The 17,175-nt window shown below is 38.8% G+C and overlaps 1 protein-coding gene across 1 annotated transcript; it reads right to left on the reverse strand.

The window, feature by feature from the left end:
- Nucleotides 1–9,167: 9,167 nt before the first annotated feature.
- On the reverse strand, nt 9,168–13,996 carry ncbp2 (nuclear cap binding protein subunit 2). Its single transcript, XM_031733819.2, has 5 exons — nt 13,822–13,996; nt 13,398–13,484; nt 12,334–12,428; nt 11,158–11,296; nt 9,168–9,735 (listed from the first exon to the last, which is right to left on the reverse strand). Exons 1-5 carry the CDS (start codon nt 13,894–13,896, stop codon nt 9,637–9,639), a joined length of 495 nt encoding a protein of 164 aa, XP_031589679.1. The 5' UTR covers nt 13,897–13,996; the 3' UTR covers nt 9,168–9,636.
- Nucleotides 13,997–17,175: the final 3,179 nt, after the last annotated feature.

Consider the following 17,175-nt stretch of genomic DNA (forward strand, 5'->3'; position numbering starts at 1 on the left):
CAAATCAAGTTTCTTCTTTCTCTTTTTGGACATAAAGCAGTATGCAGAATCCTTATTTCTCCTCACCTATCCTTTAATGAACTCACTATTAAAGGTAACTAAGATTTACCCAAAATGAATGTAGACACATTTAGCAGTGCTTTGTCAGCCCCATCAGCCCTGTGTGGGCAAAGCTTTAAAAACATGCAATTTAAGAATTCAAAAAGTTGACAGAATCACCCTGCAGGTCCATGTTTTCTTTGGGGTTTTTTACACTGGACATCATACTGTAACCAGCACTTAAAGCTGAGAGCGGCAATGAGCCAAAAATATTAATATAGCTCACACAACTGAATGACAATAATAATAATAATAGTAATAGGATCCAACCAGCAACACTGAAAATGCTACTAACAACCACAGAGAGGACAACTGAGCTTTGATCAACGGGCCGTCTCTCCGGGCCTGACACTTCACACCTTCATCCCCTTTTTTAAAAAAAATCAAAATAAGACGTCAGATGTGAGCTGAATATCATCTGGAAATGAAACCACAGGCTACGTGTCAAAATGGTGAGGTGTGGGATGTTGGAGGGGGCAATGGGAATTGTTCAAACTACTAAACAACTCATACCTGCGAGCTCAACAACAGGATGTGTATTAAGACAGTCAAGATGAGCCTACACTCCTAGTCTCTATCAGTACTACAGAACTCCGGAGGAACTAGAAACCATATATCATCAGAGATGGTGGGAAAAGCAATCCATAATATTATTATCATCATCATTATTATTATTATTATTATTATTATTATTATTATTATTATTATTATTATTATTATTATTATTATCATTATATCTTAACAGAAGTCATATTTAAATATTTAACATGGGCAGAATTTATCTTTCCATTGATCGCACACTCAGAATTTATCTTTCCGTTGATCGCACACACAAATGCTACACAAACTCAACGTGGCGTCTCACTTTTCACCCACACGGACACGTGAAAGGAAAATCTCCAAAGAGTAAAATGCATTCAATAAACCTAAAGACAGATATTTTATCCTATTAATAGAATATTATTCACAGTGATATTGTTGTATTTCTGTCCTTGTGCTCATGTTATTATTATTCCAGTCTCCCTGGTTTTGTTTACACGCTCCTGCCTTGCCTTTATCCACGTCTCTGTTTGTTTGTTTAATGGTTGGCTTCATGTCTTATTGTTAGTTTTCTTTGGACATTTCTTGTTTTACTGGAGGTGTCTCATTCTATTTTAACCTCCTGATGTGAATCCTTTCCTCCCGTGCTCTGCTCTAACCTGTGCCCTGTATGCCAGTTACTCCTCATTGAGTTTATATATAGTCCAATATTCCTTTAATCTTTGTCATAGTGTCTGCGTGTCTCCCCTGATACATTGTCCTGATGTGCTCTCTGTTTATCCTTGCTCCCTGTGATTATTTTAGACTGTGGTTTGCTCCTTTATTTGACTTTTTTATTAGAGTTTGCTGTTTTCCTAATAAAGGGTTTATTTATTGTTATTTCTGTCTGTCTGGTGTTCTGCATTTGGGTCCACCTGCACCCGACAGAACGTGCTCACCCTCTAACTCAATGCTTTATCCTTCATCATCTGTTAGTGGTCATAATGTTATGCCCGATCAGTGTATATGTAATAAATCTGTTTTGTCACAGGTGTTAGTGTTTTTAAGATGATAAACTTGGTAGGAAAACTTTGGTTGGATCCTTTTTTACCTTAAGAACTAGTGCTGGAAAGATTCCTCAAAGATTTAGTAGTGTGGGAAAATTTCAGCCAATGAGCAGCGCCTGAAATACTTGGACCAGCCTACCTGCCACCAACAACCATGCCACAGTGAAAGTCACTTAAGTTGCTGTTCTTTCCTCATTTTGATCCTCAGTTTAAACTTGAGCGGGTTGCTTTGAATATGATGAACATGATGAATATGATTTGACATGTGTACATTTGAGTTTAATTTCCCTACAACTGAATATCTCAGATCAATGGTGCACACCAGTGTTAGTAAGTGAGCAGTTGGTCCTTGTAGTCAGGATGTTGGATGAAGGAGTAAAGAGCAGCGTTAAAGTCCTGAGCATATCTGACAAATAGCTGTGGCCAGACACCAGATCGCTGTTACCCTAAAATTACAATCCCAAATTCTGTCTTCTGTTAAACATGACAGCTTTTGAGCTCAAAATGTTGGCAGCTCTACAGTCATGACCAAATGTTTAAGCAGGAGCACCACTGCCAATCCATGCACTTGTTTTTCACTTTATCATAGAAACATGTAATAATAAGAAGAAGAAGAAGAAGAAGAAGAAGAAGAAGAAGAAGAAGAATCTAAATAAAAACTGCATAAAGTACATAAAAACACACATTTCAAGCCTTTGTGAAAATTTTTCGGCCATGACTGTATTCTCCAAACTCATTTGTTATCTAATACCATGGTTAGTCCCTCATCCAAGATAAGTCTTGCCAGTGTGTAAGCCAGGAGCCATGTTTTTATTAAATATTCACTAGCTATAGACTGTATAACAGGAACACAGCTGTCATTGATCATCAAATGAGGAGAAAGTTGACTCTTTATATGCATCTGTTAGCTTTAACCTCAGTGGCAAATATTTCTTGGAAATGGATCATAGATCTATGAACATCCATTTAAGAACATTTAAGGCTTTTTAAAAAAAAATTAAAGTTGTATTAGCATCTGGGATGTGGCCTCATGTCAGCCGGATGTCCGTATTAGTGTCGCCGTGATGTCTTCCCTAACTGACTTTTCCCTTTTTGTCAGTACCCAAAAACAAACACACAAAGAAACACAGAATAACAGTATGACCCATGTGGCTCATACCCGACACCAAAGGCCAGTACAAATAGGCTCAGCAACAGACAGTCAACAAAAGACAGTGCAGATATACATGAATGGTAATAAAGAAAATCATTTTTTAATATTTAAAAATCACCTTTTGATGCTTTGAGTGTCACAACAAATGAGTCACTGACTAAAAACTGTTGTATTTAAAAACACATACTTTTCTCATAGCAAGAATATGATCGGTATTTCGTGGTTGGTAATAGAGCCTCTGACTGGACCGCTACTGGATGTCAGTCGTGTCTAATGTTATTTATTTCCCTGTAACTCTTGGTGATAACATTACTGGTTGCTTTTAATGCATTAAACATAGCCCCGGGCTACATTTCCCTAAAACAAGGTTTCCTCCTCAGAAATTTGATTCACTCGCCTTCCCTCCTGTCTTTTCTCACTCTTCCATCTGAGCTATTTCCTCCACCCAGCACGTGTCTCTCATCTTAGTCGATTGCCACGCTGACAGATGAAGGGCTGATCCACTAAACAGACCTACTGAGTGAGGTAGTATAAATATACCTGAAGTAGATCTGCACTTGACCATTCGTGGGTCAAATGTTTCAGATTTCCTTGAACATCACATAGAAGCTACTCTCCCATCTGAAGCAAGGAAGATCTTTCATAGATCATATTAGGGTTTTTTTTCCTCTTTCCTCGGTGTTGATTTTACAGTGTCAGCTCTAACTCCTGCCATTATTTTCACTGACACGTAACCGGTGTTTTTATGTCCCCCGCGTCATGCCTTTATGGTGTATCGGATGACAGATGAAACAAATTTAATGGAACCGCAGATGATGAAACACTATCCAACAGCATGTGTGAGGAAGGACAGAGGGCTTTTTAGGGCTCGACACAGAGCACCTACCTGTCATATCCGTTACAGTGATTCCTCCTCAGCGCAGTGCTGAATCAAGAGCTCACATTTACGCTGAATGTAAAGCAGGCGGCCAGATAAAGCACCTCATTTCCCGCAAACACTTCCCTATGGCCACAAAATGTCAAACTACCATGTGCTAATTTAGCTCTTTTATGGGCACGCTGGAGCTCTCGGGTGTAGATGCATTTCCAAAGCAGCCACTGAGGAGTGAATTACTTTGCTGTAATGAGATCCCCACTCAATAACAGGAAATCTGCGTGTTTAGTCACTGAACTGTTTGAAGTGCCTGTAGGTGATATTTTCCAGGCAAAAAAAAGAGAAAGAAAAGGAAAGAAATGGGATAAAATGACTGTTTCTTCTGACACAGTAGAAAGGTGACGCATTTGTCCATCAGTGAGCCCAGGACAACATGTCTATATTGTGCTAAATAGTGCTAATATGTGAAATGTTGGGTTGCTGGGTGAAAAGTAATGAGATGGTGTTTAATCTTTAATCGTGTCAATTTTAATTTCAGTATTTTGAGGTCAAAATGGCATTGACTTTCTAAAAACATGATAATTTAACCAAGTCCTTATTTCCAAAGTTGTGATGAAATTCGTCGTAGAAATAGGCTCCAACAGTTACAGACTGAATCAGTCCATGTTTCTCTGCAGTGCTTCTCACCTGCTGTATCTTCCCCGCTAATTTATATTCCCTCAAAGACTAATTATGAACTCTATATTGTATTCTAACTGTGAAATTAATTTATTAGCTGACTCGGTCAGAAAGCATCTCACGTGAAGGCTGCTTTGTCTTCTTTCTGGGAAGATGGTATATTTAAATCAAAACATCATCTCTAGTTTTCTGTATGTGGAAACAAAAGGAAAAGCTGTTTTATCCAACGTTCACTTGTGAGTAAATGAGTTAAGATCACCTGAGAAATGATGACGTGTAGGTGGATGTTCCACTAACCAGATCTTAATGTTGTGTAAAAGGTATTTTTTGAGCCTCTTGATGCTACTGTGCATACTAACTCTCATAACTTACACTGCACAGAACAAAAATTGGTCACATAGTATCTTCATCTTTGAATTCAAGTTATTAATCCCATTGCCCCAAGTGTATAAGATCAAGCACCTAGCCATGCAGCCTGTCTTTACAAACATGTGTTGCTCTTAAGTGCTCACTGAATTCAAGTGTGTTATCTTAACAATATGTGAAATTTCTTCCCTTCTAGATATTCCATGATTAACTTGGGTTGAACTGTGGCTGTGGTTCAAGGGATAGAGCAAGGTAGAAAGGTTGGTGGTTCGATCCCTGGCTTCTCCAGTCTGCATGCCAAAGTATCCTTGTGGAAGATAGTGAACCCAGAGTAGCTCTTAATACTTTCACTGGGAAGTGAATGTTAGTTAAAAAGCACTTAGACATAGAAAAAAATGCTTATGTGAATGATGTTTTCTAAGAACCAGTACATTTACCATAACTGAAAAATATGTGGATGCGTTTAGGAACCACAGCAACTCAGCAAATAGTGCCAGAAGATGTAATGCTACAGAGCGGGCAGGTCACTGAGGCACAGAGTGTGTAAAAGTCGCCTCTGTTGTCGCCTCCTTTGGCATCAGCACAAAAAATGTGCACGGCTTCATAGCAAGGGTTTCCATGACTGAGCAGTTCGTGTAGGTTTAATGTCTAGTAGGCCCAGTACTTCTGGCCTAAATAGTCTACCAGGATCTGTTTCACTTAACCTCCTCCTGCTATTCCCAGTCAGAATCTCTGCTGGGAGGTATATTGCTGAACATTTAAAAATTACTCATCTAAAAGATGTTTCATGAACTCTGAATGCATACTATTTTCTCAAATGTTACCGAGAGCTTCACACTCAGGTTTCCATGAGGTTAAACTAACTTCAATTAAAAACAGACATACAGAAGACATATGTGAAAGTATGTGGACAGGGGTTTGGAAATGCTTAGTGCTTAGAAAGGCTTAGAAATGAGTGAGTTTATGCTGGTTTGTTTGACTGCTTATCCATGAACCACTTTCATCATGAATTAATAACCACGCTATCTCCCACTCCAAAGGATGGCGTTGAGAGCTGTTGATCTTAATTGTGATGGTGAAACATTATCTGACTGTTTTAACTCCAACCTGCCAATGACAGGTTGTCTTAGAAATGGTCTTCTTAATGAGAAAAAAGCAGGCGACTGTGATGCATTTCAGTCCTCTCATTAACACGATGTTTAGCTAATTCCGACTATAATCTGACCCCATTAAAAATTACATGTTGAACCTGAATGAAGCGTTTTTTAAAAGTGTGGTTACTGATAACCACCAGCCTATCATGTGCTGTGTTTTCCTGCCTGCAGGCTTGGAAGCTGCTGAGAGATGGAGGTCCACTTCAGCCAGAATCAGGAGTAGGTGGAGAATTGGTTCATGTGCTGCTACACCGAAAACACCAAGGCTGCAGAGCAGAACACGCACCACTGATGCCGACCACATTCAAAGATGCTGGAGTTGAATCCATCTGCGTGACAAGACATTCACTAAATGAAACAGTGACTTAGCCAGTCTCCAGGTACCTAAACACAACACTGAACCACAGTCTAGAGCGAAATGGTTAGTGCAGATGGAACTTTCAAAATAAAATACTTTAACACCTTTCATCAAGCGTGCAAAAAAATGTGATATATGATGCCCAAATTATAACAAAGGTAGTTTTCATGGAAAGCATGAAAATCCACATAAAGTAGCAAAAACACAGAAAACCTCTCGTGTCAAGAACAGGTTCTCTGTGGTACTGAGGACAGAGTGAAAACCTTTTACAATCCATTAGTCAAGGCCAGACCTCCTTCAACTTCAAACTCCACCTGCAGTGTAAGAAGAGGGCCTGAAAATACAGGTTAAAGGTGTGCAACAGAGACAAACAGCGGCCTATAATTCAGTCTGATTCTACTTTTACATTTACGCTGCCACATGAACAGTCTTCTCTATCAAATTGTCTCTTCATGCAACACATTTCATCATTTCAAAAAAGTTTGTTCAGTAGTATTACATAGTGTGGAGATACAGAAATTATTTTACTGCAACAATATAACCTGCATTATTAACATTGCATTAATAATATACGCTACAGCATTGATATTGCAGTGAAGATGTTTGCCACCGTATTAACCTTTCCTTTACAGGTGCAGATATAATTATTTTATACACACATTGCATTTTTTGTGCTCACTTAGAATTGATGCTCAGTCTATTGAAGGTTTCGAGCTTTGTGAAGCGTTATGTCTTCACAATCTATTGTGTAAGTGACTTAAGAGCATAGAAGGCCGCATACATGCTTACAAAACACATATAACCCAGAACATCTCCCAGGCCAAAAGCCTGAAATTCATTTAGCTTCTAACTGCATTTTAGTCTACTTGGTAACAGATGACAGATGAAACATCAAGAGTATTACACTATTCAGTCATGTGTGGGATGGCTAGTTTCACGTTTTACGTCTGGTTTAATATTTGCTTTATTTTTCAGCTTTTTTTATATTTACATCTTAGTGTGAGGATATTATTGAAACAGAGACACCTACAATTATAAAGTATGTGGGGCATGGGTATGCAGTTTGGGGGCCATTATACTCTTGGCCCCCCTGGCACAGTTGCTGCTTATCTATGCCTGGGTCCAAATGGGTTAAAAGAGCAGTGGGGTGGCTAGCACTACTGTCTCACAGCAAGAAGGTCTTGGTTCCAATCCAGTGGCCCACTGCATGATCTCCCAGCGCCTGCGTGGGCTTCCTCCCAGTCCCAAGACATGCTTGTTAGACTGTCAGGTTAACTGGTGATTCTAAACTGCAATAGACCTGTCCATAGTGTGTTAGCTAATCAATGCCGGAGTGTGAGGCATATCTGCCAAAAACAATCTGAGCAACTTGCTGAATACTTTTCACCTCACTTACCTCTACAACTGATAGCGGACGCAGTGTCAGACCAAAGATGGAAATAGAGCATAATGAGTTTATAATTCTGTCTGATACTGACCTTTGCTGAGCCATTAACTGCTTTTGTTTATTTGTAGATACCCTACTCAGTACTCTACAGTCTTCCTAAGTACTCTGACAACTCCACAAATACTTCCTCCTGTTGGGAATCACAGTTTTTGTTTGTTTGGGATTTTCTTTTCCCGGGGAGTCCTCAGGCAGAGGCTATGAAAGTGAAAGAAAAGGGGGGGGAAAGTGCAAGTACGTATTTAAACTGTTAACTCTATGCCCTCGTCACACTGAATAAACTAAGCTCAGATGGAAATTGTATTCTTTTCAGTCTCTCTGCCCTTCATTATTCCAAGGAACTCCAACCTCCTCTTCTGCCATCTTGTGTTCATTTTCAAAACCTGCTTGAAAGGATGTGATGTAGGAACTGGTGGTGAGGACAAAATGAGAAAGCTAATTTCCAGTATTCTGCTTTGCCAATTGCTTCATCTCCACATCTCATGTTGAGATAAGAGAGCAGCTGACTACCTATTAAAACTTGCGATATTAAAATCACAGGCAGAGTGAGGACTGTACAGTCCTGAGCTTTTCAAACTGTTTGTGGTTATTCCATATTTAGTTTGTATAAAAGTGTAGGGAGGTGATGGGTTTAAAGTGTATATCCAAAATGTACTATTTCTTCTCCTTTTATTGCTGGATTTCCTTTATTTTATTTCGCTCATATTATGACCAACAGCCTAACATTGCATTGGTACCCCTTATGCTGCCCTGATGAAAGTAACATCCACATGGATGGCATGAACCAAGGTTTCCCAGCAGAACATTGTCCAAAGCAACACACTGCGTACAGACTTGCTTCACTCCCCACGTGCATCAATGTGTCTGTGCCACCCATGACCCTGTCACATGGTTCCTTCCATGAACCACTTTTGGTAGATACTGACCGCTTCAGACCGGGAACACCCCATAAGCAATGGCACTTTTGGAGACTCTCTAAGCTAGCCGTCACAATTTGGCCTTTTTCACTAACATTGTTATTTTTGCCCATTTTTTCCTGCTTCTAACACATCAGCTTTAAGGACAAAATATTAACTTTCTTCCTAATATATCCCACCCACTGACAAGTGCCATGATGAACAGGTAAGAGTTATACCTATATATATCTATATCTATACACAAACACTAATATATATTATATATATATATAACCACCTTTCTGCGACAGATAATAACAGTGTGTCTCTCATGTCTCCACACTGGAGAAGTAGCATGTCAGCAGACAGTAACACAAGTGAATACTTTACACAATTTGTATTTACAGCTTATTTCCATTAATTAGCATTTGCCAAACAGCCAAAATACAAAGAGGAAAAGAAAACAAACATTGCTACATTTTGTTCTTTAGCCGTATTTGAGAGAGATCACGGATTTAAGCAAAGACCTTTTTAATCAAACAGACTCCACAAAATGACATTAACTTTCAAAAAAACAAGACTTTATTTTAAAAAAGTATGCAGTTTTGGACACTGTTTCAAACATGGAACAGCAGACTGCGTCTTCACAACTTCAGGTTGTTATTTGAACATGACACAGAAAATCAAGACGACAACTTTATCAGAGGGTTTCCAGCCTGCAGGAAAATCAATGGCATTTCTTTACACAGGATAATAAACGTCACCAAATATCACATGTCAACCATGTAGACAGATGGCAGGTATATTAGTCGCAGAGGTGGGCAGAGCAAAAACCAAGCCTCCAAAACAAATAAATAACATCTGCTCACACCTGGATCCAGTGGTCCGAGCTGGACTGCTGCAGAGGGCTTTCATGACAAAATTCAGATGATCTGTGGTAGCTTGCTGTGACCTTGTGGGAGAGTTAATCCGGAGCAGGACTGACAGCTGGGACTCTGTAGTCCAGGCAGACTGCTGTGGACTTTATTCTAAAAACTATTGCGCCCCTCTGTGGGTCGATGCTGCTGAGCCAGCTTACCATAACCGCCTCTCGCTGGATCATAATCCTGCCTGTACTCATCTCTCACCTACACAGTTACACACAGAAACACACAGAGAGAGGGGAAAGGAAGAGAGTATAAATCAATCACTTGTTCAACTGAGACTAACACACTCTACCCAACCCTTCTATTCACTTGAATCTGTAAAATCAGCATCCAACCATTTGAGAAGCACTTCTCATCACTCCAACCTTTAACGTGACATTTGTTTAATGAGCTGTTCTCAATGATCAAGACTAAACTTTTACGCTCCAACACAAACATTTTCCTGAGTCATACTGCTGGGTGTTTGTAGGAAAGGAAAATCCAAACAATAATCAGGTCCTTTGCCCAATATTTGCTGCCATGTTTACGCTCCCAGAAAGCTCGACAAAATAAAACATGATTATGTTATGTTGTGTTTGTTAACAGCATAATATACCCGCTCATTTTACTAATGCATTACTACGGTAATGCCATCTATTTAAAGGCCATGGGTATTCATGCATAATTTATTTTCTAAGTTCTAAATATCATACTGGTGTATTAAAATGCCATGATAAAGTGTATTGATTTTTTGAATGCCATTTCAGTATGTGTCATTTTTCAAATGTCATAGTATGCTGCATTTTATGTTGTTGTCCAAAATATCTGCAGTGCAGAGATTGCTGAAGTGTTCAATGATAGACAATGATCATCATGATGATGACAGTCAGGCAAAAAGCATCAGCCAAACCTGAGCTCTCAACATAATGGAAACTACTACAATCACCAATTAAGTGTCCCTGCTTTGGTGAGTTCACTTATGAATTGTATGAGTAAAATACCATATTTTTCCGGACTATAAGGCACACCGGATGATAAGGGGCATTAAACGAAACAAATCTGATCTGATATGGATCTGAAAAGCAGACGCAAGCATTTCTGGACTGAAGTCTGGACAAGCGGCTTGAGGTGACTGTTGTTTTTGGTGCTATATATAAATAAAATTGAACTGAAAGTTGCTGATCTGAATGTTTAGTAACAAAGTGCACCCCAGTCAAGAGGTATAAAAACTCTTATCTCACAATCAGTAAAAAAACAAAACAAAACAAAACATTAAAAACTAAACTGAAACAATATTTTTATCAAAGTGATAAAACTGCAGGTTATACAGGGTTCGAATCACAACAGCATGATCTATTGGAGGCTGAATATCGTTCAAATAAACAAGATGAACAACTAAGTGTTTAAATTATACAAGTGAGCTGAGCTCTAAAGCCCAGATCAGAGACATCTACAATGTTCTTTAACATTACTTTAGTCGTGGGTTAATATCTTTTTGGATTAATTCAAATATGAGTGCAGTTACTCACAGAACTAACTTTTAGCTTTGTAGTTTGCTCCAATAAAAATAAATAAATAAACCAGCAGTCGGCATCCACAGCAGGTTGCTTCCATTTATTAAAGTACTCATATCCTAACCCTCACCTGTCCTCCTGATTTGCCACGACCAAACTGTCTTCCCTCCTTGAAGCCGGCATCCCAGTCTGTCCTGATGATGCGGTCATCCAGCCGTGTGCCATTAATGAAGCGCATGGCATGCTCTGCATCTGCACGGGTGTAGTATCTGGGACAGCGTTAAGGCACAACACGTGCAATTCATGATGTTCTGGTAACTTCTGAAGGTGATTCTGAAGTAGGGGTGGGCGATAGAAACGATATACGATAGAAACGACATAAATTTGGCCAATGATAGAGATTTTGACTATACCGCTCTACCGCGATAGCGCATGTCGATGATGTCATCAAGCTGCGCCTGTTTTGGTCGAAAGCATCGCAGCGGCTACAACCATAATCATCTGCAAATTATGCCGGGTGACAGTCATAGCAAAGAGATGAAGCACTTTTGAAATATGGGGAAAGCCAAAAACTGCGCTTCCTCCACTTCCGTAACATTGATTCATTAATGCTGAATTCTCTCGCAGCTGTTCTATTCCCATGTTGTTGCAGTATATTAATAACTAACCTTGTATTGTGGATGGATTATCTCAGTTGTTCTCCTGACTGAAGTTTGGCCTGTGTATAGCATCCTGCCATGCGATTGCCTTTGTCCCTAACCACCAGAAACCCTCACGTTAACTTTTATCGAGTGGAAAAAAAGTTGGCGTTCATCCTCCAGCTTCACTGTGCTAATATTATGCTAACATAGCTGTGTCGCTAGCAATCACGTAGCACAACATTATATACCAGGTAGTCCAACTTCAGTAACCCTGCAAACACCACTGCTGTTTGTTTTCTGTCTTCATTTATGTTGGAACTGGTAGCAGAGCTGTACGTTTTAATTAGCTTCAAAAATCTCTCAGTCAGAACATGATATGTCATGTTTAGGTGGAAACTAGGTTCGAGGTCAGTAAGCTCAACCAGAATTCATACATAAGGCACACTCTCGATTTTTGAGAAAATTAAAGGATTTTAAGTGTGCCTCATAGTGTGGAAAATACGTTATACAGAAGAAAAGAATATATCGCGATATATATCGTTACCGCACGTGCTTCAAATTATACCGCGATATGGATTTTAGGCCATATCGCCCAGCCCTATTCTGAAGGCAGTCAAATTACTGACAGTTTCTTTTAGCATGAATTAAACATTTTTGAAGGATACTCGACAAAGCAGAACCCACAAGCAGTCTTCTTGATTTTGTCGAGGCCAATGATGATACGCTTGACATCTCCACTTTTAGAAAACAGCTCGTGTACCTGTTCACAGTGGCAAAAAAAGTTAGAAAACTTGAGAAAATTTAACAAAATATCTGCAGTGAATTTCCCAACTCTGGGACTTCTCTTATGATAAACTATCAGAAAAATCAACACTGAAAATATGTCTATTATGTGTTTTTGACATATATTTTATGTGCGACACATTGACGTTCAGTTTTTTCCATCAAATTTTCCAACCCTTGAACACAAAGACAGCTTCAGTGCAGTGCCGCTGAAAGTGTCAAGCTGCTGTGAAGCTCAGAACAGCTAAAATGCCATTCTTTACATGACTTTTGTCAGGCACACAACATGGCTCACTCATCCATTCATACAAGCACTTTCTATCTCACAGTCACACACAATTAGAAAGCAACTTGGGGTTCAGCATCTTGCCCAAGGATACTTTGGCAAACCAACAATCTTCCAATTAGTAGATAACCTGCTCCAACTCCTGAACTACAGCCACCCAACATCGAGTGCACTGCTGCGCCTGTCACACACATGCCCTACCTACCTACTCTAGTCAGTCTATATGTGCAGTCAACACCTGCACATATGGACTGTAAATTTATAGTCTGACGCGTTTTACAATCAAAATAAGCTTTTTTTCATAATTCAAAAAAGGCTTAAATTCATAAATGTATCAAATTCACCTATTAAAACTTCCACTGAGACAACACATCAGTGGAATCTGTGTGATTGCTCTGAACATATAAACACTTGAAGCTTATGTGTAATGCCAGTGGTGTTTTGGTGGCATAACTAGAGGACAATATTTGACTAAACATGTTTGTTTATCAGGCAGATGACATGTACTGTTTTATAAATGAGTCTCCTAATCTATTAGTAGCTCAGTCAGCCATTTCCCCCATCATATTGGTCTCTTTGAAGAATTTTATTTTAAAAAATTAAGCAACTTTCCAATAAAGCCGGGTTATTACTTTAACTGGTGAAGGTCTTGTGTCTTACCTGCTCCTCGGTGGTGTAGAAGGAGAGATTGCCCACATACAAAGTGTTGCTCTGCTTCAGAAGCTTCTCCTGTTCATAGCGATTACCCTAAAAGCACAAGCAACGTTACAAATGTTTAAAAAAATTGCTCTCAAGAAGTTGACATTATAGCGATCAAACGACCTGTGTTGAAGCAAGGAGTTAATTTATAAGTTAGCCACGCTTTAGTCCTAACGAAGCATCATAAAACAACATCAGGACTTTTTAAGGCCAGGTTAAAATACAGAGATATGTTTTGCTGTTCTGTTTGTTCCCGAGTCACCTCCACTGCACAGCACCGCTCGCCTTTGTTGTTTGCTAACAGTTAGCTATAAGATACATTACATTTACATTCCCGTAAATCATGATAGGTCACCGCGTTCCTAAAGACCACTTCCTCATTTACCTTAAAGTGTTGGTCTCTGTATTGACTAATGTCAATGTAAGAATCACTGTTTAGCGCGTTTAGTTTAACAGACATCGTGAAAAAATCACAGTGAGGCGCTTTGCTGCTATTCAACTAGGAGCATGCCGGAAAAGCGATGATGTTGCTTCCGTTTCATGTGTCCGTCCTTTGAATAAGTCCGGGTACAGCAACTTCTATATCAGGTTAATGGCGCCGCCTGTTGGTATCACTGACTGTAGAAAACACATAACAGTGATTTGTACAGTCATCGGTTGATATTCAATCATTGCCAAGATACAGTCACTGTTACCAGCAGGCAGACTGTCTGTGACAGTTTAAAGACCTATTTGCATAAATCATAAAACCCCCAAACCTTAAAAAAAAAATGTTAAAAAATGTTAATTACGCATCAAAATACTATTTTGAGTCCTGTTTCTATTACACAAGTACAAGGGCATAATCACGCATGAACTTCAACTATTTTTTTTAAATAATACTAAAATATGTTTTTTAATGAAAGGTCACAGTACCTCAAAGTCAACAAAAATAAATAAATAAAAATAAAACAACAAATTTGGCTTTTATTCCCAAATTACAGATTTTTTTTATTCATTAATATTACAGTTTTAAAAGTTTGTCGTTCGTTTTGTTTCTTGTATCCAAACTGGACACAAAAAGACTGAAAGCTTGCTACTGTTAAACTGAGTCGTAAGTCACATGACAGCTGGAGCTGTGTGAGATGTGGTGCCATGCTGTTGGCTACTGCACTTTTATTATTATTGGCTACTAAAGTATCAGTGCCCCTCTTTTCCTTCGTTCTTCTTCTGCTATTTTTTTAAATAGTGTATTTTGTTAATATTTTACTGTTTTATATATGTTATATATGTTGAGAAAATGTGTCTGTGTGTGTGGGGGGGGGGAGAGAGAATTAATTTACTTTGATCTTATGCTTAACAAAAAGTTATTATTAATTAATGAAGCTGAGCTCTCTTTTTTGGATGTTGGCTGCCTTTTGCTCCATTGTCTGTGAAGATGATTGTGCACCACTTCAATAATGTTGAGGCCTGGGCTCTGACGAGGTAAATACATGACAGTCTTCCATTTTGGGTCTTTCTAGTTTCAATTAGAAGAGTGAAAACAAAATTTGCATTTTTGCAAGAGGATGCTAGTAAGACTTTCAGAAAGCCTGCAGAACTACTGCTGAAGACCATAAAAACAATTGCAAGCCTGCTTGAAATTAAAATAGAAATAACTAGGGGTTAGCTAAAGTAGTTTTCAAATAGTAAAAAAAAAAAAAAAAAAAAATTAAAAGAACAAAAGTACTTACAAACATTTTATTACATAATTCAAATTTTTACTGTTAAAAAAACAAAAAAAAACAAAACGTATCCTAGTCTGACCTGACTCCCACTTCACACTAAATTATTTCCTGAACAAAAAACCCCCTAAATAACAAAAACAGTGTGCAGATGTGAATAAACCCGCTTTATAAAATTAAAGAAATTAAGAAAAGAGATGAAGAGACGGTACAGCGTATTGAGCCCACAGTCAAATACACACTGAAAAAAAGGGACTGGCCAGCGTTTTACGTAAGCATCTTGCGTGTATTTAAAACAAGTGTCTCATGCTTTAAAGTTAAATGTAACTATATAGTGTAGAGACTACATGATATGCAGAGAGGCTAGATTAAATTGTTCATATCACGTTCAAGTGAAGTAAGTCAATAATATAGCAATGTTAAATCCCGCGACACTGCACGGGTTTCAGTCTCGTGCTCTTTGGATCGTGGTTTGAGGAAGGCATCCATCTCAGTCAAGTCGAGCAGCCGCCTCTACTTTTTTGGTATACCGAAAAAAGTAAATTGGGTGGTTGTTACATTAAAAAAGTCTAACTTGTAATTTGAACACAATAATTTCGTGTTTCTATGAACGTAATTAAATCATGAAGGATCTGTACGAAATTCAACAACTTAATTTGTTCTTGTTGAGATGACATAATACAATCTAGTAAGAGTGGTTAGTTGCTGAACTCATGAAATTCACAAGATCGCACGAGATTTCAAACTGCAGGAAAATCACTGGAGATATAAGAGGCAGACAACTACACACACACCACGTGCATGCTATTGCTATTTATTGTGGATTAACCTGTGAAGGACAAAAACAAAAAAATTCTGCATCAAATACAGGAAATCATAGTTTTCCTGTATTTCCTAGATTGTTGGCATGGTGGTTAGTGCTGTTGCTTCACAGTAAGAAGGTCTTGGGTTCAAATCTACATTCTGGCTTGTTTGCAGTGGTTTCTCTGTGGGTATTCTGGTTTCCTCCCACAGTTAAAAGTCATGCAGAGTTAGGGTTAACTGGTGATTCTAAATTACCCTTGAATGTAAGTGCAAATGGTTGTTTGTTTCTATGTGATAGACTGGTGAGCTGTCCAGGTTGTACCCTGCCTCGTAACCTATCACTTCAGGGTTATTTCCCAGCCCCCCTGCAACCAGGATAAAGATAGGAGGATGGTAGTTGTTGTAGACCAAGGGCGTAGATTTGGCATGGACGGAAGGGACATGTCCCCACCAATATCCAGCGATTATTGAATTGTCCCCACCAATAATTTGATCTCTTCGAGTAAAGAAAAACAAACCCGATAGAAAGAGAAAAAAAAAAAAACAACGATCTGTCAACGTCTCATTCACCCAGCGGTGCAGAAAGATTTAAATTACGTTCGCTACTGGAGTCCTACCTCATGTGACAAATATGGCCAATGTGATTGGCTGTGCCTTTCAGGGAGCTCTGTTTAGTTTTAGCAGCGGCAAGCCTGCGCTGCGAGGACCTGCAAGGAGGAGAGGAGGATGGCAGCAAAAGGAAGAACCTGGATATAAGAAAGTATTTTCAAAGAAACCTGTAAGTCACTTAAAGTCAAGCTCACTCATAAAATGTGTCCGTCATAATAACGTTACAGGCTATGCCCGGCTTTGGCCCACATGAGTCCAAAATTGTATGTAACCATGAATAACGTGTTTTGGAAACTAACTGCACAACAGGCAGCACTATTAGTTATCTCAGTCTCCCAGAGTAGCATTTCTAATTTTGATTGAAAGTGTCAGAGAAAACGGCAGCCTCGAGCAAGCCAGGATATTAGTTTACAGAGGCTGTTAAAATTATATCTAATGTTAAAATGTTGGTGACACAGTAATTTCATCCTAATGGTACTGACATATTCATAGGGTTGATTTTTGAGACAATATATCATGAGGTAGTCATGATTTTGCAAATATTCCACCTTGTAGTGCAGTTTGCACAAATTGTTTTAAAAATGCACTCACCCTACAAACATTACTGATGAGTCAAGATCTGT

Source organism: Oreochromis aureus, linkage group 17 (assembly GCF_013358895.1).
Source record: "Oreochromis aureus strain Israel breed Guangdong linkage group 17, ZZ_aureus, whole genome shotgun sequence".
Lineage (NCBI taxonomy): Eukaryota > Metazoa > Chordata > Actinopteri > Cichliformes > Cichlidae > Oreochromis > Oreochromis aureus.